This window comes from Vulpes vulpes, chromosome 15 (genome assembly GCF_048418805.1).
Source record: "Vulpes vulpes isolate BD-2025 chromosome 15, VulVul3, whole genome shotgun sequence".
Lineage (NCBI taxonomy): Eukaryota > Metazoa > Chordata > Mammalia > Carnivora > Canidae > Vulpes > Vulpes vulpes.
This window is the reverse complement of record NC_132794.1, coordinates 55238642-55261187: the sequence shown is the minus strand read 5'-3', so window position 1 is coordinate 55261187 and position 22546 is coordinate 55238642. Positions and strand designations below refer to the sequence as shown.

The 22546-nt window shown below is 39.9% G+C and overlaps 2 protein-coding genes across 6 annotated transcripts in view; one reads left to right on the top strand and one right to left on the bottom strand.

Annotated features, from left to right (window-relative positions):
• The window catches only part of FAM227B (family with sequence similarity 227 member B), a 189417-nt gene extending 186846 nt beyond the window's left edge, over window positions 1-2571 (top strand). The window contains exon 16 of the mRNA XM_025998683.2: window positions 2452-2571. Within this exon, the coding sequence (XP_025854468.2) occupies window positions 2452-2571 (120 nt within the window). The remainder of the gene's footprint in view (window positions 1-2451) is intronic.
• GALK2 (galactokinase 2) overlaps window positions 2418-22546 on the bottom strand; it is a 126663-nt gene continuing 106534 nt past the window's right edge. For 2 of the 5 annotated variants that reach the window (XM_025998681.2, XM_025998682.2), the window contains 2 exons: window positions 13070-13271; window positions 2597-3157 (listed from right to left, as the gene is read on the bottom strand). In XM_025998681.2, coding sequence (XP_025854466.1) covers window positions 2950-3157; window positions 13070-13271 — 410 coding nt within the window. In that variant the 3' untranslated portion in view covers window positions 2597-2949. Of the gene's footprint in view, window positions 3158-13069; window positions 13272-15311; window positions 15403-15740; window positions 15783-22546 lie in introns of all 5 variants that reach the window. The other 3 variants (XR_003235014.2, XR_011997379.1, XM_025998680.2) reach the window with 3 other exon arrangements.

Genomic DNA, 22546 nt, shown 5'->3' with positions numbered 1-22546 from the left:
AAGGGTGCAATAAATCTGAAGGTTGGGCAATCTGAGGTCAGGAATAGGAGAGAGCTTTTTATTTTTAGCATGTCATCTAGAACAATCCTTATTAGCTACTGGTCTAATGCCAAAAATAGAGCTCGCATAATCTAATCAAGTTCCTATATGAGCCAGAAAGGTGAGAGAAGGGAGTAAAACACCTGAGTATTTAGTATTAAACAAATAGGACTATTCTTTACTTCCGCACACAAAATTCTCTTTCATTCTTCTCAGTCTCCCTTAACTACTACTGCTAGAGACATGGGTACAGAGAATTATTTATGAAGTGTAAGAAAACCACTGTGCCAGTGTGCTGGTGAAGGGCAAGTGACCTCAGCTGGCACATGGTACGTGGCCTGAGTATCAGGGATGCTACAAGCTGTGGAAACTGTAGCACCCCCTGTCATTGTAGGGTCTACCTGTCATCAAAACAAAGCAGCTATACCTCAGCTCTAGTTCATGGTCATCCCCAGGAGTGGAGGCCAGGGGAGAATCAGATCTTCTGCCATCAGTAATCCAGATTCTTCGTAGAATTCCTTGTTAGAACTCCAAATGTCTGAATATTTTGGGGGCCACACTAAATGTATCTCTAGACCAGATGTGGCCTATGGGTTGCTAGTTTGCAACCCCTCCTCTAAATGCTGGACTTGGAGCTCTTCAAAAGCCATCTGCAGCCAGGACAGCCTATCTTCTCCTCCACTGTATCCCAGGGCAAACTCCACACCCCCACTGAGCCTTGTGCACATCCCATGTGAGATATCAGATATTCGCCCGTCTGCAGTGCCTACTCGCCAGCTTTCACACATTGCTCATCCTTTAGCCCTGTTCAAACTCCATCTTCTTCATGAAGCTTTTTACCAGTTGGCCTAGCCCTATCCCCTCCAGAAAAGTTTGATGTCTCTCATAATTTCTAGAAAAACAGTGATGGTTTGATTGAAAAATAGTTCTTTTCCTTCAAGCCAGACGAGACACATACGGAATAGATCCCTGGCTGAGAACAACTGTGTCCTCCAAAGCAGAGGCACAATGAAAATTTTTACTCACCTGTTGCAAGAAGGTATCTCATGGTGAAAAATTTAAATAGAATAGCAAAGCAATGGAAAGTACCACATTTTTTGTTTGGGGGGTTTTGGGGTTTTTTTTTTACATTAATCCAGGTATCTTTAAATAATTATGTACCAACCACAGATCTGTGTAAAATGGAAAGGTATTAAAAAACAAAAAATTATAATCTGAGGCTCAGTCAGTTAAGCATCTGCCTTCGGCTCAAGTCATGAGTATTCTGGGATCCAGCCCTGTGTTGGGCTCCATGGGGGCGGGGGCGGGGGGGTGCAGCTTCTCCCTCTCCCTCTGCCCCTCACTGCCCCCCTTCTCTGCTCTTCCTCACTCTTTCTCTCACACTCTCTCTCTCAAACAAATAAAAAAAATCTTAAAACAACAACAAAGAATTATAATTTAAAATCAATTCAGATTTTGGATTATTGGGTGTTATAAAAACTCAAAATTCTTTCAACAAATTTAACTTAAGCTTTCTCAAGTGTTTACCTTATTTTAAAGAATGAAAATGCACCAGAAGTTTATTTTAGAAAAGAAGAATGGATTTCTTAGTACCCTATATATGCCTGCTGTCCTTTGAGATATACTAGAACCAGCTTTGCCTCAAACTCTCTGAAACGGAGATTCAAGATGATGATGTCCAGTCTTTAAGTTGTACATCAGTGAGCAAAACAACCACAGAATAATACAAAATTGTGATAATTTTCTGGATAATTCATACCATAAGACTGCTGCTGCCTTAATTATCTGATCATATCAGCAAAATGCTTTTTGGTCTAAACCTTCATCTAATTCAGGAAGGCCCTCTTGTGAGAAAGTCGTTCACTTAGCATCACCACAAGGCCAAACATTTCTGACCACTTTTGATAAACATATTACAGGACTCAGCAACTCTCCTCCCCAATCCCAGACCTGCACACCTGTTCTACACTGGTCCACATGCACAAGCGAGACCTGCTAGACACAACAGAGTTGCAAGGCATACGTGGTGGGGTTTCCTGGAAGGGTAAACAGGCCTTTTGGATCAGAGAGCTTTGGAGGGAAGTTAGCATAGAGTGGGAAGAAAGCAAATTCTATGATCAAATTGAATTATCTGAATTATCATCCAGATAATTCTCAATTTCAATGTGAATAGAGATAAAGACAGCAAGTGACTTTTAGCTAAGTTTCTCTATTAAGTAATAGAGAAAGCTCAGAGCCAAAAAGAAAGTGATTATTTATTTGATATCACATAGTCTGTAAAAAGTAAATGAATCTAAATCCATTGTTGCTTTAAAAAAGAAAGTAAGTCTTCTCATCTTGATAATTGGTGTAAGCTCACATACAAGTGTCCAGGACAATTTGTGAATCTTTAATCATGTATTATTTTAATAGCATTCTGAAGCTCAAACTGAGAAAGAGTTTCTAGCATCACTATCATCATCATCATCAATTGAAGACTACGACTGCAAAGAAGAAGAATGTCAAGAGAAACCAGAAATGAACTGTGTTTAAGAATATGGCAGGCAATGCAACTGTATCCATTTAATTGTGGCAGTATGTTTAATTCACATCCAATCCGTGAGGTCAGTATTGAATGTCTTTTATCATTCATCTTTAAAAATCTTGAAGTCAATAAATCTCAGTAAATCATCCTGAAGAGAACTGTCCAAGCATAATTTTGGCTCTTATTGGTAGACAACATACTTTAAGATGGAAAAACAATCATTATGAAGCATAGAGAGCTTTCAACCGTTTCTTTGGAAATACATCTTGATAATAGCAACCGTTCATCATAATACAAAACAGAAAGAGGATTAATTTACTGTGGCATAAGAAGCTCTGCCAGTTCCTAAATGCCCTAAATAGTTTCTCTGAGATTTTTTACATTGTTTAGGCCTCAAGGAAAACCAAAGCCCCGCCTCCTGGTTTGGTAGCAAACAAACTCTGCTTCTCAAATGTGAAGTCTTGGTCACTCCTCTGGTAATAGGCTTCGTGCACATTTGCAAGGAAGCTGGGCAGCTTGTCAGCAGGTACTATGGATACTGTGCAGCCTCCCCATCCTGCTCCAGTGAGTCGTGACCCTTGAGCCCCAAACTTCCTAAAACAATGAGAAAAAAGCCCATGTTAGAACCCGTAAATGCAAATGAGAGTGGTTTGCCTGGTGCTTCCAAAGAACACAACACCCAAGTCCTAAGCAGAGAATATATGTGGGTTTCCTTGTGTGTGTGTTGGGGGGTAGTTCAGTGTTGCAAACATTTTAGGACATGATGAATGTATACTGTTTCAGAAGGTGATTTGAAATTTAGTTGTATCTAAAACTGGGCCATGGTTTTGGTTCTAAGTAGTAGAAGTTAGCCGGACTCCTGGCTGCAGAGAGCTGGCAGTGACCCACTATATAGTCTTGATTCCATAAAGGCACCAACGGAACACTTGTATATAGCAAGCTAACAGGTGATCAAGAAGGAGTAAAAAGCAATAGGCAACAGGCATGACCAACATTATGGATCAGAAGTGGCTGCAGGGGCACCCAGGTGGCTCAGTCAGTTAAGCTTCCGACTCTTCATTCTGGCTCAGGTCATGGTCTCAGGGTCATGAGATCCAGCTCCCCACTCAGAGAGGAGTCAGCTTGAGATTCTTTCTCTCCCTCTCTCTGCCCCTCCCCCTACTCGTGCTCCAAATAAATAAAACCTTAAAAAAAAAAAAAGAAAGGTGACTCCCAATGAGGTCAAATCAAAATTTAAAATGCAAGCCTTATGCAAGAGAGGTCTTCCTCCAGTGGCTACTTAAGGTCTGTTCTTAAGGCTTGGCTATTCCAAATAAAAGAATCCGTCCCCTACAACAGATAGCCTAGATTTGTGCTGAATAAATTTATCAACAAAGAACATGCTATTAAAGTGTAGATCAGGGATCCCTGGGTGGCGCAGTGGTTTGGCGCCTGCCTTTGGCCCAGGGCGCGATCCTGCAGACCTAGGATCGAATCCTACGTCGGGTTCCCGGTGCATGGAGCCTGCTTCTCCCTCTGCCTATGTCTCTGCCTCTCTCTCTCTCTCTGTGTGTGACTATCATAAATAAAAAAAATTTTAAAATAAATAAATAAATAAATAAAAAATAAACTGTAGATCAGTCTGTCTGTTTAATCTCTGATAGGAAGTCACACAGACCTTTCCACAAAAAGGACCGTGGTCTCTACAGCTCCAAATGCCTCTTCCCTGTGCTCTTGGGAGGTGGTCTAACCACTGGACTCAGAATTTACCATCAGTCAAAATGTGTGATCAGGATGGAAACCACCATTTAAACCTCCACACAAAAAGAGGTCATTTTATTCACCAACAACCAGGCACAGTTTTGTACCAAAGTTAAAGGCCCTAACACAAAGCACAAGGGTCCCTCATCTTTAAAAGATGTAATTTATCCTGATAATATAAGTTCACATGTACTTCCAATTCTTCCTAATAAAATTTACTCCAAATTCATAGCAGATTAAAAATTCCATAATTAGTTTAGCACAATTCTGTCCCCTTTTTTACATCTAAATGAGCTACTTCACTTCCGAGAAAATATCAGTAAAATATTAACCGTCCTCTAAGACACCAGATTTTTGCACACCAGTAATTCATTTCCCCCTCAATGATTTTCTCAATTGATTCCTTTTCATCATCTGTTTTACACATTAAATATATTTTTCAAATGAATAGATGTTTAAAGAAGAAAACAAGATGCTTGCAAATAAATAAAAATTACTCATCTCCTGCTGTCCCTCAGACATTCAGCTTATAGCCCAGTAGCTGAACTGAGCCCAGACTCCTATCATCCAGGCTGAAAAATTTTTCTGATTGTGGGATTCTGGGATAATTGAGGTCCAGGCTGGCAAAAGGTTATTTTGCAACTTAATGATTTGAAAGAAAAAAACAAAACAATAAGTTGTGATATGCAGTCACCCCAAACTATCTTTCCCATGGAAGATACTGGAAAAAAAAGGAAGTGTGGAGGCATCTTTGGAAGATCCTAAAATCAGGGCATCAAAGCCAACTGCGGCCTGATATAGAGAACAACAGGGTGCCCTCTTATGTGATTCTCTAAGATCCATGCTTTACCATTATGCTGGACTCAAATTATTCAGTCCTTTATGGTCCTCAATAGACTTTAATGGCATATTTTCTTATACTTTCTCATTTGAATAGTTTCCGAAAGCTGTGGTTTCAAAACTGAACCTAAAGCAAACTGAATGTTGTTTCTAACCGACTACAAAACCCATAGGAATCGTGCCAAAGGGCTTGTTTCCCTCAGCATCCTGGTAGTTTCCAGAAGCTTGAAGACTTTCTGGGTAAATTTATTCACTTTTGAGAGTTGCTCTGTCACCACCCTGTCTGCTGCAGATGAAAATGGACTGGGCAGCATCAGCCATATGATCTGAAATCATCAGGGTTCAAATTTCTCAGAAAATGATAAATGCTATTATAAATAGCCTTCTGCCGGAGTCAGTGGCTCTTGTGTTCACACATCAAGGGGCTGCCCCAGTAGCTGGTCAGCAGCTGCCGAGCTATATACACTCCCAAAGTCAGAAAGGTCCTGTCTGCAGTGTTCCAAACTGGTCTTCAGTATGCCCTTTAGCATATGCCATAGAAATTCAGGGAGAAATCCTCAATTTAGGAGATCAATATAAGCTTCAGACTAAGAAAGAAAAGTAGGTGAGCCATGTTTTCCCTGTGACAACAATAAGACTTTAAAAATATAGATCCTTGAGCTATTGCACATCAGAGAAGCAATGCAAGACTTAGGAAAATCAAAACCCTAGAATCCCCCAAATACTTTGTGATGACTGGATTGGAAATCATGTGGAAGGGTTGGCCAAAACAACAAAAGCAGCCTCTGCCTTATTATAAGCATGATCTACAAAACAAAGGCTAGGGCAGATGAAAGATGCAGATTATAAAGAATGCTCCCTTTGATCCTTTTATCACTGAAAAGTACATTCATATAACTAATTTTCCAGGCACCCAATACAGATTGACTAAAATTTCCTACTTTAAATGAACTGATTGGACCATAAAGCACTTAGTAAGATATAAGGCACAAAAAAAATGCAGGAGGGTAGAGGAAGATGCAGTAAGACCCAACTTTGCTATAAACTACAAAGAATCCTTGCATGCCTTGTATTTTAAATCAATTTTATTTATTTCAAAATATTTATACATTATACACATGAGTATTAAGTTAATTATTACAGAATATTTTGAATTTAGGGACAGGTTGTATCTCTCTAATCCCAGACCAGCACAATTCCAGGCATCTGGTAACTTCTAATACATGCTTGTTGGATTATTTGTTTTAAAATATCAATCCAGACTGTTTATTTTGTTATTAAATTAATGTTAGAAAACTTCAGTTATGTGAAACAAAGTATAATAATAAAGAGATGGTGTTTACCCAATTATAAAATATCTCTTTTGAATGAACAAAATACGGTTTTTATGAAATAGCCAAATTTTATTTTTATTTTTATTTTTTTTTTTGAAATAGCCAAATTTTAAAATAGAATTTCCCGAGGCACATAAAACAATTTTCAGTTACTTGTGAGACAGCTCACTTACGTATATTATATATATATATATATATATATATATATATATATATATATATAAATATAAGCTTGCCAGTAATGTAATCTGGAAAGACTTCTAGCTTCTGCTCTACAGCCTAGAATCCTCTGGCTAGAATCCATCTCTCAGGAAAATAGACCTTCCAGAACAATTTCTATGACTTTTATAGCCAAGTTAGAAACACTTACAGATTACTTTAGATTCAAAAAACCACAGACTTCGGGATCCCTGGGTGGCGCAGCGGTTTGGCGCCTGCCTTTGGCCCAGGGCGCGATCCTGGGGACCCGGGATCGGGTCCCACATCGGGCTCCCGGTGCATGGAGCCTGCTTCTCCCTCCGCCTGTGTCTCTGCCTCTCTCTCTCTCTCTCTCTCTGTGACTATCATAAATAAATAAAAAATTAAAAAAAAAATGTTAAAAAAAAAAAAAAACCACAGACTTCAAATACTGTTCAAATGAGAAAGTATAAGAAAATACAACTACAAGTCTATTCGAGAAATGTAAGCCACTAAAGGCTATGAAAGACCAGTTGTTCCTACAAATGGCATATATGTGTAGCAGGGGGATTGGAGAGGACAGTAAGTGGAAGAGAGAAGTGAGAGCCTAATAGAAGTGCGCCCCTAAGCGCAGATGAAATGGGCCTCTCCCTTTATTTGTCAGAGTGTGAAGATTAGCCTCAAGATCATGGGGAAAGGAACATACAAATATGGGTTTACACTTCATTCTTCCCTGACTGGTCAGGAGAATGGGTACAAGAGGCTGAGCAGCTTAGCTGTGGAATAAAGTTTGAAAAGACTTTATATATTATACAAATTAACTTTTCTAATCTTTGTTAGCCTATTAACATTTGTCATTCATCTTCCTTAATAGCTTGGACATTGATGCAGCAATGAGGTCTCTAATTTCAGCAAGTGTCAAAACAGAAAGAAAAGGCATTAACTATTCTTTCTTAAGTATAACCAAGAAAACCAGTAACAAATGAGCTGTCTCACATATAACTGACCTGGTTTCAAAATTCTTCTAGTTTCTCAATGAATCCTACTTTACAATTTAGCTGTTTCTTAAAATTTATATTTTGTTCATTTAGTAGAGTTATTTTATAATTGGACAAGCTTCATCTTTTTCTTTCATTATTCTTTGTTTCACATAATTGAGGTTTTCTGATGTTAATTTAATAAAAATAATAAACAGTCTAAATGCATAAATGTAGTTTCCTTCTCCCTCCCTGGTCCTTTCTTTGGATGCTAAACTGATTTTCTCTTAAAGAACAGGAAAAGGCTCAACTGAAAAAAAATCCCTTCTTTTCATTCCCTCTTCTCCCTACTTGGGTCATATAGTAGCTTCTTACACGTTGTCCCTAGAGGCTGGCTACCTAGAGATGTCTTTTGAATATAGTCTAGCTTAGATCACCTTAAGATTTCAGCTTGTATGGCATGTGTTGGTGAGGATGTGGAGAAAGAGGAACCATTTGCACTGTTGCTGGGAATGCAAGCTGGTGCATTTAACCTTTCTAAAGGTTAAAAATATGTGGTGTACATATATACAGTGGAATATTAGCCATCAGAAAGGATATGTAAATATCGATTTGCATCAAGGTGGATGGAACCTGGAGGGTATTATGCCGAGTGAAATAAGTAATTGACTTAGAGAAAGACAAATATCATATGCTGAATATAAGAAATAGTACGAGGGACCATAAAGGAAGGAAGGGAAACTGAATAAGGAAAAATCAGAGGAAGACAAACCATGAGAGACTCTTAACACTGGGAAACAAACTGAGGGCTACTGAAGGGGAGGTCGACGGGAGGATGGGGTAACTGGGTCACAGGCCTTAAGGAGGGCACTTGATGTGATGAGCACTGGGTGTTATACTATATGGTGGCAGATTGAATTTAAATAAAAATAAAATAAAGGTTAAAAATAGAACTACAATCCAACAATCACATTATTAGGTATTCACCCAAAGAATACAAAAACACTAATTCAAAGGGATTCATGCACCCCTGTGTTTATAGCAGCATTATCTACAATAGCTAAGATATGGAAGTGGCCCAAATGCCCATCAATTGATGAATGGGTAAAGAAGATGTGGTATGTATGTATGTGTACACACACACACACACACACACACACACACACACACACTGGACTATTACTCAGCCATAAAAAGGAATGAAACCCTGCCATTTGTAAGCACATGGTTGGAGCTAGAGAGTATCATTCTAAGTGAAATAAGTCAGATACCACATGATTTCACTCAAATGTGTAATTTAAACGAGCAAAGTGGGGAGAGAGAGAGAGAGAGAGTGGGAGAGGGGAAGAGAGAGAGAGAGGCAACCCAAGAAACAGACTTAACTATAGAAAACAATCTGATGGTTATGGGGTGGGGGGAAGGTGGAATAGGTGATGGGAATTAAGGAGTGCACTTGTGATGAGCACTGTCTGTTGAATGGAAGTATTGAATCACTGTATTGTATACCTGAAACTAATATTACACTGTATGTTGACTAACTGGAATTTAAATAAGACCTTTTTAAAAATTAAACTTAAAAAAAGATTTTAGCTCGTATGTAATGCCCTAGGTATGTGGACATTGAAATCCTTCATTAACTCAATCAGTTAGTTGCCTTTTCACGCAAATAGTTTCCAAGCAGGCCTTCAGGAAAAGCAAAGAAATTTTAAAGTGGACCAAGGAGTAAAGATTGTCTTTGGCCTTGTTCCTCTTTGCACCCATTTCAGCTTCCCTCTGCCCTCTTCTTTCTACTAAAGGCAACGAATCTTCTCAGGCTTCCCAGTCATAGTTACATCTGCTCCACTGGTGTTAACATTTTTATTTTATTTTAATTATTTATTTATTTATTATTTTAGTCGTTAACATTTTTTAAAGGGGACGGGAAGTGTGGAGATGATCATGATTCTTAAACAAAATAATACTCTCCCCAAAGTTGAGTTTATGTACCAGTGTCCCAGGCCTCTCCAGGATCCTTCGCAGCACAGCCAGTGCCTCCTCTGCCTGGCCCAGTGCAATGGTCATGAAGCTTCAGGAGCAACCAAGGCTTAAGAGTGTCTCATTTTTCATTTGAACCTTTCTACACTTTTACCATCTACAGCTCTCTATTATCCATATTTGTCTCCCAATTTTAACCACCCTATATCACCACTATCTTTTTCATTCTGCATTCTTCTCTCTTCCTGCTTACATCCACAACACAAAAAAGCATGAGAGCTCTTGAAAGTGGAGTTCAGACATCATTGTCACATACGACACAAACACCCTATTGAAAAGTATTTGCTGGCTCATGGAAGGAATGGCATCAATGACTGCATCTACTTTAGTTCCTGTGGGCTATCCTCTGAGGTTGCTCTGCCACTTAGGACCTTTGTAACTGGCAACCAGTGGGAACATCTGAAGACTATCTGCTGGTTATAGTGGCAGCAAAGAAAAAATTAATTATATAAAAAGTTCAAGGACCAGACAACTATTCTGGCCAATATTTGCAACATGCCAAAAGGTAATGTTTCGATATTGGAAACTTGGTCCCTATATGCTTAAGTAGAAACTAATTTTGATGCTTAGCAATTGACTTTCCAAATAAAAACAACTGTATAAAAAGGGAGTGCACTCCTTATATTAGACAGAACTGAATTTTCCTCAGAAAAACAATACAGCAGATTAAAATGGGCTAGGCAGAAATAGTTTAAGAAATAAAATGTTTAAGTGTTAAATTCAGTTATTAAGAAAGGAGCTTCCAAAAACAAATAAATGAAATAATAAATAAAAGGTGCTCTTCCCTTTTACGACACAGCCCTAAATCTTACACTGGAACCCATTTTTTAAAAAGATTTTATTTATTTATTCATGAAAGACACAGAGAGACGTAGAGACATAGGCAGAGGGAGAAGCAGGTTCCCCATGAGGAGCCTGATGCTGAATTTGATCCCAGGACCCCAAGATCACGATCTGAGCTGAAGGCAGATGTTCAACCACTGAGCCACCCAGGTGCCCCTGGAACCATATTTTAAAAAATATATCGACCTGGGGCCCCTGAGTGGCTCAGTCAGGTAAGCACCTGCCTTTGGCTCAAGTCATGATCCCAGGGTCCTGGGATGGAGCCCCACATCAGGCTCCCTGCTCAGTGGGGAGCCTGCTTTTCCCTCTCCCTCTACTGCTTCCTCCCACTGCTTGCATGTGCACACACTCTCTCTCAAATAAATAAAATCTTTAAAATATGTATATATACCTATGGACTGCTAGAACAGAAAAGACACCGGAGATCATAAGACAACAGTCCAAAAGCACAGAGCTCAGAAGGAAAAGTGGCAGAGCTAGAAACTCAACCTTCCTAACTTCAACTCAGTTGTCCCACTCCACACACTGCCTCCCCGCCTCAGCAAGGTTTTGTTCAATGTTCCAACACCACACACTATGACAACCAAAACCTCCATTATTAAAGCTTTAAAGCCAACAGAGGAAAATAGATAAAAAAAAAAAAAAGACCCACATTTCTTATCTGAGTAAACTCAAAGGGAGAGAAAGAGGTGTGGCAAAAACACTGGATCAGGAGCTAGGCTTTGCACAGACTCATTACGTTAACTTGTTCAAATCACTTAACCTCTTAGTGCCGTCTCAGATATCAAAGACCCCTGCCTACCTTCCTACCTTATGGTACAGTGAGATCATTCTGACCACACAATGTGAAATCTGCCATCCCAAAATGTGGCTTTTACAGAAATGAGGAACATTTCTCAGGCCAAAAACCCAAGAGTCATTTGATTCCTGTCTTTCACCTACAGAGCAACGTTATGAATCTTCCTTCAAGGTGCATCTGGATCATCAGATCCTTTAGCACTTGCACTGCCACCTTTCTCCACCCAAAGCCAGAGTCCTGCCAATGGCCTACAAGGCCCATGTGGTATGCGTCCCCACTACCTCTCTTACTTCATCACCTGCTACTCTCTCCCACCTTGGGGCCTATGCACTTGCTGTTCTCATTTCTTCACTTCCTTCAGGTCTCTGCTCAAACATCATCTCCTCAGAGTTCCTAGAAAGATTATCCCCCTAACCTTGGTGCTTTCTATCCCTTCTATTTTCTTTTTAATAGCACTTATCACTACCACTCAATTTATTTTTAATTGTCACCTCCTTCTTTCCCCAGGAGAATGTAGGCTTCAAAAGAGCAAGAGCTAATTGGCCATCCCAGGAAGAGAAAGTTCTTTAAGGGAATTCCAGAAAGCTGACAAATGCCCCTTCACTGCCTTTCAGGTGGGGTTCAAACTATCCTACTACCTTCCTGATCTCTGCACAAACCATTCTCTAATTTCCAGAACTGAACAATATTTGTTCCTTCCATTTACTGGGCCCTTGATACTTTCAGAAAAGAGCATTTGTAACAGAACAAGCTCTGGAAGGCTTTTTGGCAATTAGTGAGCAAACTCTGACGTCAGCAGAATGATCCTCATCAATGCTATGTTCAAGTCTCTCTACAAGTTGGGTTATACATGCCATTTGTGATCACTGGAGCTAGCTGATTTAAACTTTTCAGGCTGGGAGTGTGGCAATGAGTGAGGCAAGCCATAGGCGCCAAGTGGTTAATTATATTTTCATGACTAATTGCAGGCAGCTCTGTACTATCTTCTTACAGTGGAAATAATGTCTAGCCATTTGAGGGTTCTCCCAATTTCCCTTTCAGTTCTCCCAAGGTCAATGAAATCCCTTCTGGTAAAGTAACCATTTTACTCCTTTCTTTATCCTCATTCTCTAACAATTATAAGGAAGCTGTTCTCAGGCTTTGTGAAAGAGTTTTCCTCTTTACATTTCTGTCTCAATCAACCATTTATAAACCAGGCTTTTGTCAAATCCTTAATTTTCCAAATTGCCTAATCTAAATCTGGAAGGCAGGAAATGCTGGCTTTCTGAGTAATTCCTTCAGTAACCTCCCCTGTCCCTGAATACACTCCCATCAGGTTTAAGGCCCCCATGTCTATTTTCTCCTTTCTTTTGAATAATTCTACTAAACTTTGGACACCATATAGAAGATGCTGGCAGGGCCACCATTGCTGTAGATAGCACTGATTAAAATATGATGAGAAAGTAACAGCAGGGTCCATATCTAAGAAAAGCTCCTTGAAATACCAAATCATCCTAAAATGGCAAGATGGGAGAACTGATTTCAAACCAGGAGCCTCATAAAGTGGTGGAATCAGGTCTCCAATCTTTCTCCCTCAGATATTTAGGAGAGAACAAGTTCAGCTCTGTGTATGACACCTCAGAGAGGAAGTGGAGAAGGCTCTCCTTTCACTTAGAAGGTTATGAAAATATTGCCCTTTTTTTTTTCATTCATTTAAACAATTTCTTTGGCAGTGTCGTACCCCCGCCCCCCCACCTCCACCATGCTGCTCTCTTGGCCTCACCGACAGATGTCCACTAGCTGATCCACCTCAGGGCAGCTGCACTCGTACATGTCCCGGCAGCTGGCATGGCTCTGGTTCATTAACTCCCCCAGCAGCTGAACCATGTTGTCAGGGGCCTCTTCACATATCTTCTTAAACTGAAGCACCCGTGCAGCCTCGCTGTACACATGCTTTGCCCGCTGGTAGAGTTTGAAGGTGAGCACTTAGGAAGAAAGGGAACAGGGAACAAGGTGAGAAATATTCAATGGACAACCCAATGCAAAGAGAACTAGTCATCAAGGACTTCCATTTCTATCTCCATTATCAATACTTTAAACTTTAAATAGGTTTCTCTTTCATGGAAAGAAATGAAGAATTTTTATACTTTCTAGATTATCCACAATGACTCTAACTTCAGTTATAGAAACATGTCCTACTGCAATGGCTTTATCTATAATGCTTACACATTCCCTTGAATAACAACTGGGACCTCCTTACCATTTTCAACCTTGCTGAAGTGGTTGAGCTGGTGCTGTGGGCCTGGGGAATTTGTGATTATATGGGAGCCATTTAGCCTACTAGAAAGAGCCAGGGCTATGAATCTAAAAGTCTGTCATTTCATCTCAGCTCTGTGAAAATTAAGCTGTATCCAGCTGCTACCTCTATAGAGTTCCATTTCCCCATTTCTAAAACAAGGTTGAGAATTACTTCCAGGCCTAACATTTTGTGATTCTATGAAGATCTCCTTCCAAGCATTCCTCTCCCCATCCCATGTTGTTATATATTGTAAAGAGGATGCTAATTGTGACTGTTACCTTCTGTCTGCACCCCCAATTCTACTCTCTGCTCTTCTCTAACCTGCTTTCTGCCTCAGGAGGCTGACCTGTATGATTACCCTCATGGATTTCCCTGCCATCTAGACTAGGGAAAGACAAACCACTGAGAAATGGGGGGGGGCGGGGGAGTAGTAGGTCAGGGGATTTATTCCCCAGCTCCCTCCTTTTTTTTTTAAGATTTTATTTATTCACGAGAGACATACAGGAAGAGGCAGAGACATAGACAGATGGAGAAACAGCCTATTGTGGGATTTGATCCCAGGACCCAGGGATCACATCCTGAGCCAAAGGCAGACGCTCAGCCATTGAGCCTTCCAGGCATCCTGTAAACAGCCATTCTTAGGATTTGTGCAAAGTTTAGTAATTACAAGGGTGGGACTAACTTTCTATAAATTAATAAAAAATTAAAAGTTTTCTTTCAAACATTCTCAATTCAGTTATATGTGGCATATTAAACACAGTTAACTGCTTACATCAATAGGATGATGCAAATTCATATGAATTTTCTTGTTCTCTTTCAAAGAGGACCTAAATTCAGTCATCAAATCTAGTCAGTTCTTTTGCAACATGTCTTGTAATCATCCCCCCCTTATATTGCTACTGTCATTATCCAAATTTACACTTTTATTACTTTTCCCACTTGAACTATTTTGCAGTGGTTTCCAAATCAATATCCCTATCTTAATCTCTCCTCCTACCCACTTTGAGCACAACACTGCCAGACTGAACCCCTACCACACAGCCTTACTCATGTTACTGCCCCAAACTTTTACTGCCTTGCCAGTGTTTCCCATAATCCAGATTCCTGCTCTTAGCATAATCAGTCCCACCAGGAAGTCTTCCCTCCAGCCAAACTCCTCTACTTAGAGTTACCCAAACAGTCCTCACTTCTCAGGATTCTCAGCAGCCATACAGAAATAGTTTCCTGCCCTTTCTCTCTGTTTCTATGCCCTGAGAAGCCATGATGGCCCCAGCTGGAAACAATCTGGGGACTCTATACCACTCTTGCTGTCCATGGCACTCACTGATGCTCACCAAACACTTTCCGTGGTAACAGTCTATGTCCACAAAGTTCACCAACTGCCTAAGTCAGAAAGCCGGTCTTCTAGTTCCATGCATTCCACACTACAAACCTTTCACCCCAGAGCACTTTCAGTAGTGCCTCTTAGGACAGGAGGCACTGTTGATGATGGTATATGATTAGGACTTCATTTTTAATCCTAGTTCAAAATCAAGTTACCTCCATATATCCATTGTCGCTCAATAATACTAATAATGATAATAATAATAAATGAGGTGCCAATACTCACGGCTCACAGCTTCCTACAGTTTTGAGGCTGAGGAAATGGGACAGCAAGATACCCTTTGCTACTGACTCTACGACTGACACTAAGTATGGATGAAAAACATGGAAAAAGAGAACTTACAAGTTAAATGTAGGTAGGAATAAAAACACATGTTTTCCTCCACCAGTAGTCAGGTCATGTTGAGTCGGCCCACGCCGCAATAACAAACCCACTGAAGAAAGGGAATAGAGGGGAGGGGAGAAGAAATGGGTAGGAAATATCAGAAAGGGAGACAGAACATGAGAGACTCCTAACTCTCGGAAATGAGCTAGGGGTGGTGGAAGGGGAGGAGGATGGGGGGGTGACTGGGTTGCGGGCACAGGGGGCACTTGATGGGATGAGCACTGGGTGTTATTCTGTATGTTGGCAAATTGAACACCAATAAAAAATAAATTTATTATTAAAAAAAACACTGAATTTGTTATTTCTGGCAATACATTCAGCCAAAATGGGAACATAATTTCTTTTAGGGTCTGAATATCAAAATATCCGAAAGTAAGAAAGTCTTACCAATATCCAGTACTAGAATATAGTGCCACCAAAACATGCTTTCTGAAAGAAACAGCACAGGTAGATTTAATAACAGCTCCTCAAACTCTCTGAACAGAAAAGGAAAAAGGCAGGATGGCCTTGACAAGCATGTGCTTGAGACAGTGCCAATAATTTTATATATGGTAATGTAATCCAGGTTATGGATTATACATTCTGAAAGGAAGAAAAATGACTTTAGTAACTGTAGTTTAAGACTGTTTGTTTGTTTTTTTTGTTTGTTTTTTTGTTTTTTGTTTTTAGGTCAAAGCAAAATGTTTAAAATACTAGCTTTAGGATTCTGCATGTTTCAGTTTTACCTCCATACTTCACCTCTTAGAATCATAGGCCAAGTTTAAAATCAGAGCATAGGGGGGAAGGGGAGGGTGGTGGTTAAGAGGAGAATACAGATTCATTTTTACTAATGTCCCACATATGAAGAAATCATCTAGTTTCCAGGTGCACTGCTATTTACAGCTGCAGCACAGAAGGCACAAAAAGCAGCATCTACCACAATCACAAAACAGTGCTGCTTAGCTGACAAATCACTGTACTGTCTGTGCACTAATGTGCAGAGATCTTTCAAACTTTAAATTATAAAAAAATTTTCAAATATACAGGACAGTAGAGGAAATATTATAGTAAACTCTATAAGCCCATCACCTAGACTGAGCAATTACTAACATTTTGCCATATTTGTTTCAGTTGGTATTTTGCTGAAGTGTTCTAAAATAAATTATAGATGTGACATTTCATCTCTATGTATTTGATTGTACATTAAAATAAGGACATTTCCTTACATAACATCCATATCATTGTCACATATAACAAAATTATCAGTGGTGTTTAGTATCATCTCATATTCAGCTCATATTAAACATTCCCAGTTGTCATTTAAATTTCAGTTGATTTACACCAGAATCCAAACAAAGCCCACACGTTATATTTCACTGTCATATCTAATAAGTCTCTTTTAATCAAGAACTTAGTGATTTTTGATACTCTGGATTCCCAATGTCATGTCTATGAAATACAGACACATTTGAGGGTCATATCCTGGAATAAAACTCAACATCCTCCATTAGGGACAGTATGTTTTAGTTTTTCTTTAGGATTACATGATCCTTTAAGATGAAATATTTTCTACTAGGATTAAATATACTAAAGTAGAAACTGTCCAGAAAGGTGTTTTATTTTTTTTAAGATTTTATTTGAGAGAGAGAGAAAGAGAGCACAGGCAGGGGAGGGGCAGAGGGAGAAGCAGACTCCCGGCTGAGAAGGGAGCGGAACACGGGGCTCCATCTCAGGACCCCAGGGTCATGACCTGAGCCAAAGGCAGACACTTAACCAACCAAGCCACCCAGGCTTCCCCAGCAAGGTGTTTTATACTAAACCTTAGGCTGGTGTTTTCATTTGTGACAAGAAACATTCAGAAAGCACTGACCAGATGACCAGAACTTCACAAACCCGGCATTTCTTCTATCTATTCTCCATTGCAGAGTGTTTCACACAAGACTTCTGAATGTCTACTGAGGTCTCTTGCAGGGCATTGTGAAGGTGTGTGCCAGACTGCCATAGCCCACAACCCCCGAACGGTAGGAAGTTGGACAATAAGGGAGAAGGCAGAAAGGGCATCTGCTTTCAATTGTGATATAAAAATTTTGCCAAAGGCTACAACAGATTTGGAGACCACCCTTTGGGAGGAGAAGCAGTTCTATGTTGGCTGAACATCAGAAATGCTCTCTGGGTCCGGGTTTCTGGCTTGTTTTGTTTTTTTGTTTGTTTGTTTTTGTTTTTGTTTTTGTTTTTTTCTGGCTTGTTTTATGCTGGGAACTCATTGGGTCTCTTGTACAGATACCAAAAAAAAAAAAAAAAACCCAAGAAAATATGAAACTTTGTCCATAATAGCTTTCTTCCTTGTCCAGTTAACTTTAAAACCAGATGCTCCAATTGTCTATAAACTCTTAAAATCCTTGAGAGCAATTATCATATTAAAAGATGAAGGAAGTTGTTTCTTACTATGTTCACCACATGCATGATTACTTCCGAGACAAATTTAAGAATATTACACCAGATACCCTTTCCCTAAAATACTACTAGTGTCCTATCCTATCATGGGAAATTTGAGGCTTCAAAGCAGGATATACCACACAGACTTTGAAACACTGACTTTCTCCAGTGAGAGTCTTGGATAATGACTGAGTCTAATCCTGAAGTCATGACACAGATTCTAAGATGTAAATGATCGTGACCATAAACATTTAAAATACAAAAGTTGCTGAATAAGTTCACTTATGTAATAATTTAATTAGCTATTAGCTTTAAGCTGCCTGTTCCCTCTGACCTCCTGGCTGTGTCTTCAGGACACTCACCACTCGGGCTCCTGACCAGTGCAGGAGCTATTTTGTTGGCCTGGAATGCTCCTCCCCCTGATCTTGACATGGCTGGCCCCCACTTGCCATTCAAGTCTCAGCTGGCACAGCTTCAAGGAGACCTTCCCTCAGTTCCGATCTAGATTAACTCCCTCACATACATATTCTCTCGATCCTATTTTATTTTCCCAACACCTAACTACCATCCCAAATGTCTGGTATATATATTTGTCCATCAGTTTGTGGTTGTTTCTCACCACTAGAAGGTCAGCCTCGGGAAAGCAAGGGCCTTTCTTGTCTACAGAATTTCACTTCTGTATCTTCAGCAGCTGAGATAGGGTCTGGCACATTGTAGGGGCTCAGCAAATGTTCACTGAAGGAATGGTCATTTCCTTGTCTTTGTAGCAAAACCACACTGAAACTGGCAAAATAAACAATTATGGGACCAATGCAATAGAGAAGACCTACTATTTTGGCAATTTATGCTTACTTGCACCTTCACCAAAAAAGTGGGAAAAGTTGACTAAAAGAGGCTAAAAGACAATAAGTGCCAGTGTCCGAAGTGTCCCTAATACGAATTATCACAGATGACAGAATTGTTTATATTGTGTTTTGCTTCACAGATGTAGAAGAAAGGAGATTTCTGAAACAAACAAAATGTGTTTCATATGAAAGGGAAGGAAGAGAAATAGATCATCATAACCAGTTAAAATAATTTTTTTTCTTTTAGACAATCTTTGTAACATAAAGGTGCCTGCTCACTTTTACCTTAAAAGGATGGCTGCATAGCTTATCATCAGAACCCATCTCTAATCAATGGATCTAAAAGGGGAACAGATAATTTCTTCTTTTGCTGCATCTTTAGTGAGAAAGAATGAGAAAGAGCCTGTGACAAAGTAACACGCTAGGCACCATTTTCCTCATAAGATCTCTAACAGCAGGTCAACAGGAGATGGGGAGGACATGCCTCTTCAATCTCTGAAGGAGTTCCACTGACTTAATTGCATTTTATTTTTTACTTAAGAGCCTTTTTATTACCTCATCTTCTAAAAGTGATGACAAAAGCCCTGAGTAAGATGGCCATCTAGCATCAGTCAACCAATAGTTCTTATTGAGCACCTGCTATGTGCCCCACACCATGCTCCAAATGATAAGAAAGACATGGGAATTAGAAGCCCTGGATTTGAGGAACTTAACAACTCAGCTAAACAGATTTAAAACTATGAGACCACTGTGCAGCAGATATCCAAGTGCTAGAAAGGCTGAAGATGCATTAAAATGACAGGGTTTGGTGGTGGAACAGTAGTGGGAAGTATCAAAGGAGAGCCCAAGCCACAGAGCTTCCTTGCTGCCCAAGCCACAGATCATCCACACAGAGGATGGCCAAAGACTTGAGCTGGGAACAGGAAGAGTGTGCTTACAGACCTGAAGAGGGCAAACTGACCAGACCCTAGGGCAGTCTCTCGAGGAGGCTGTCCTCACACTTGAAGTTTTAACATCCTTTACTAGACATGCTACACAAAGGTTGCAAACTAACAACCCATGGTCCACGCCCTGCCACAGTGATGCCTTCTTGGCCCATGTATTGTATTCTAAACTGGGAATTTTTTTTAAAGAATTTTTTATTTATTCATTGGAGAAAGAGAGAGAGAATACAAACAGTGGGAAAGCCAGAGGGAGAGGGAAAAGTAGACTCTCCGCTGAGCTGGAAGCCCGATGTGGGGCTTGATCCCAGTACCTGGAGCCAAAGGCAGATGCTTAACCATCTGAGCCACCCAGGCACCCCTAAACTGAGAATTTTTATATAAGAATCTGGATTTCTGCTTTCCCTTGAAAAATTGAAGTCTGGCAGCACTGAACCTATATTCTTGCACAAAGGTCGCTGACTGGAGCTGAGGAACAACTAGCCCTTTTAGAAAGAATGTACATACTTTATTTCCACATAGTTCCTTCCACTCCCACTTGTCTGACACTCAGCCCATCTCACTAGTCTACATGCCTCCCTGTTCCCTGTGGGCATCTGCACATGAGACTTTTTTCCATAAAACTCTCCATTACAGGAATTCCTGGCTAGAGAGGGAAGAGGGGGTAAACCATGTGGGTCATCATGCCATAATAAGCCACTGTTACTAAAAAATACCATCCCCCACCACCGTAGATGTATTGATAGCTCCATATTGAACTAAACTCTGTCTTCTTGTACTTCTACTGGTTAGTCTTAGTTCTGCTCTCCAGAGATATGTAAACACAATACAGTCCTTGAGAGATCTGAAGAAAGCTCTCATGTCTTATGTTTTTTTCACACATTGATGAGGATACAGTTTTCTGTTAATACTGAGGGAACGCTAATGAATAAAATAAGCTCTTTACCCTCAAGAGGTAATAGTTTAACAGAAGAAAAGTGTTGGTGAGGATGTGGAGAAACTGGAACCCTTACACACTATTGGTGGGCATGCAAAATGTGCAGCCACCATGGAAAACAGTACATAGGTTCCTCAAAAAATTAAAAATAGAGCTACTGTATGATCCAGAAATCCCACTTCTGGGTATACATCAAAAAAAAAAAAACAAACCTGAAATCAGGATCTCAAAGAGATACTAGTACTCCTATGTTCATTGCAGCCCTATTCACAATAGCTAAGATGTGGAAGCAAACTAAGTGTCCACCAGGGGATGAATGGGTTTTAAAAATGTAGTATATACATGTAAAAGAATATTATTCGGCCTTAAAAATGAAGGAAATTCTGCAATATACAATAACATGAATGGACCTTGAGGATATTATGCTAAATGAAACAAGCCAACAAAAGAAAGACAAGTACTACATGATTCCACTTATAGGAAGTAGTTAAAGTCATTAAATTCACAAAATCAAAGGCTGGAATAGTAATTGCCAGGGCCCAAGGGGAAATGGGGAATTACTAATCAACAGGCATAAAGTTTCAGTTAAATAAGAGGAATAACAAGTAAGATGTACAACAATGTATGTATAGTCAACAATAATATAACACTTAAAATCTGTTATGAGGATAGATCTCATGTTAACTGTTCTTATCACAATGAAAAATAAAAAAGAAATAATAGTTTACTCGAGAGAAATCACTCAAGATTTATCAACAACAGATGCTAAGGCAGTTCCTCAGAGCTCACGTAGAGGCATGAAGTCAAAGAGGTTGTCCTGATCTGGATTAACCTGAAAGCAGGGGCTGAGACAAAGACTTGGGAGCAGGTAACAGCAATCTAGGAAGAAGGAACAGAGGAGGAAGGAAAGGGAGACAGGAAAAAAGAAAGGCCCATAAAAGGTGCTGAACAGGTTACCACTATGGACAACTGGGGTACCAGTTGCTCAGGGGCCTCTCTAAAGAGCCATGTAGAAAGTGCCTCAGAATAGGCCAAACAGCAGATGGGAAGCCTGAGGCATTTATCCACAGACATGCCCACTGTGGCCCCCAAAGGGGTTAACTTCTCCACAGAGATGTACCTGGGCAGTGCAGCTACCTTCAGTGACTTTGGAGAATGCCCCAAGACACACTCACACGAGATGCTAATGTGACATGGGCTGATGGCAAAGCTGGAATCAGGTGAGCCAAGAGGATGGAGCACAGAGATTATGACCTTCACAGAAGAGGTGAAACCTGATGAATAGGTGCACAGAAAACCAACTAAAAGGTGGGGTAAAGAACAAAAAAAAAAAAAAAAAAAAGGACTGGGAACTTACAGCAGAAGGAACATCATGAGCAAAGACATGGAGAATAAAAAACATGAGGTGCTTTTAGAGAATCCACAGTACTTAGCTGTGACTTGCATGGAATGAAGACGAAGAGCAGAAGCGACAGGAAACACAATGAAAGAGAAAACTGAAGCAGTAGACAGAGGCCAGATCATCAAGGTTTTGTAAAATTTCCTAAGGTATTTAAATTGTATCCTGCAGATAAGTGGTTCTTGGCCTATTTAGAGTTACAGAAACTTTTGAGAATTGAATAAAAGCTATAGACCCTCCACCCATCTGAATGCACAAATATCCAAAATTCTACATATATAGTACACCATACACACAAGATTCTGTAAAGCTATCCTTGGATCCAGGTTAAAAATTCCAGCTAGAAATAAGAAACCATTACAGGCTGTTAGCAATTATATCAGTCAGGATCCTTGTTTCTGAATAACAGAAACTAACATGGACTAACTTAATTAAAAAAAAAAAAAGGAGTTTATTTAAAAGATCTTAGAGGGATGCCTGGCTCAGTGGTTTGGCACCTGCCTTCAGCCCAGGGCCTGATCCTGGAGACCTGGGATCAAGTCCCACAATGGGCTCCCTGCATGGAGCCTGCTTCTCCCTCTGCCTGTGTCTCTGCCTCTCTCTCTCTCTCTGCGTCTCTCATGCATAAATAAATAAAATCTTTAAAAATATTTTTA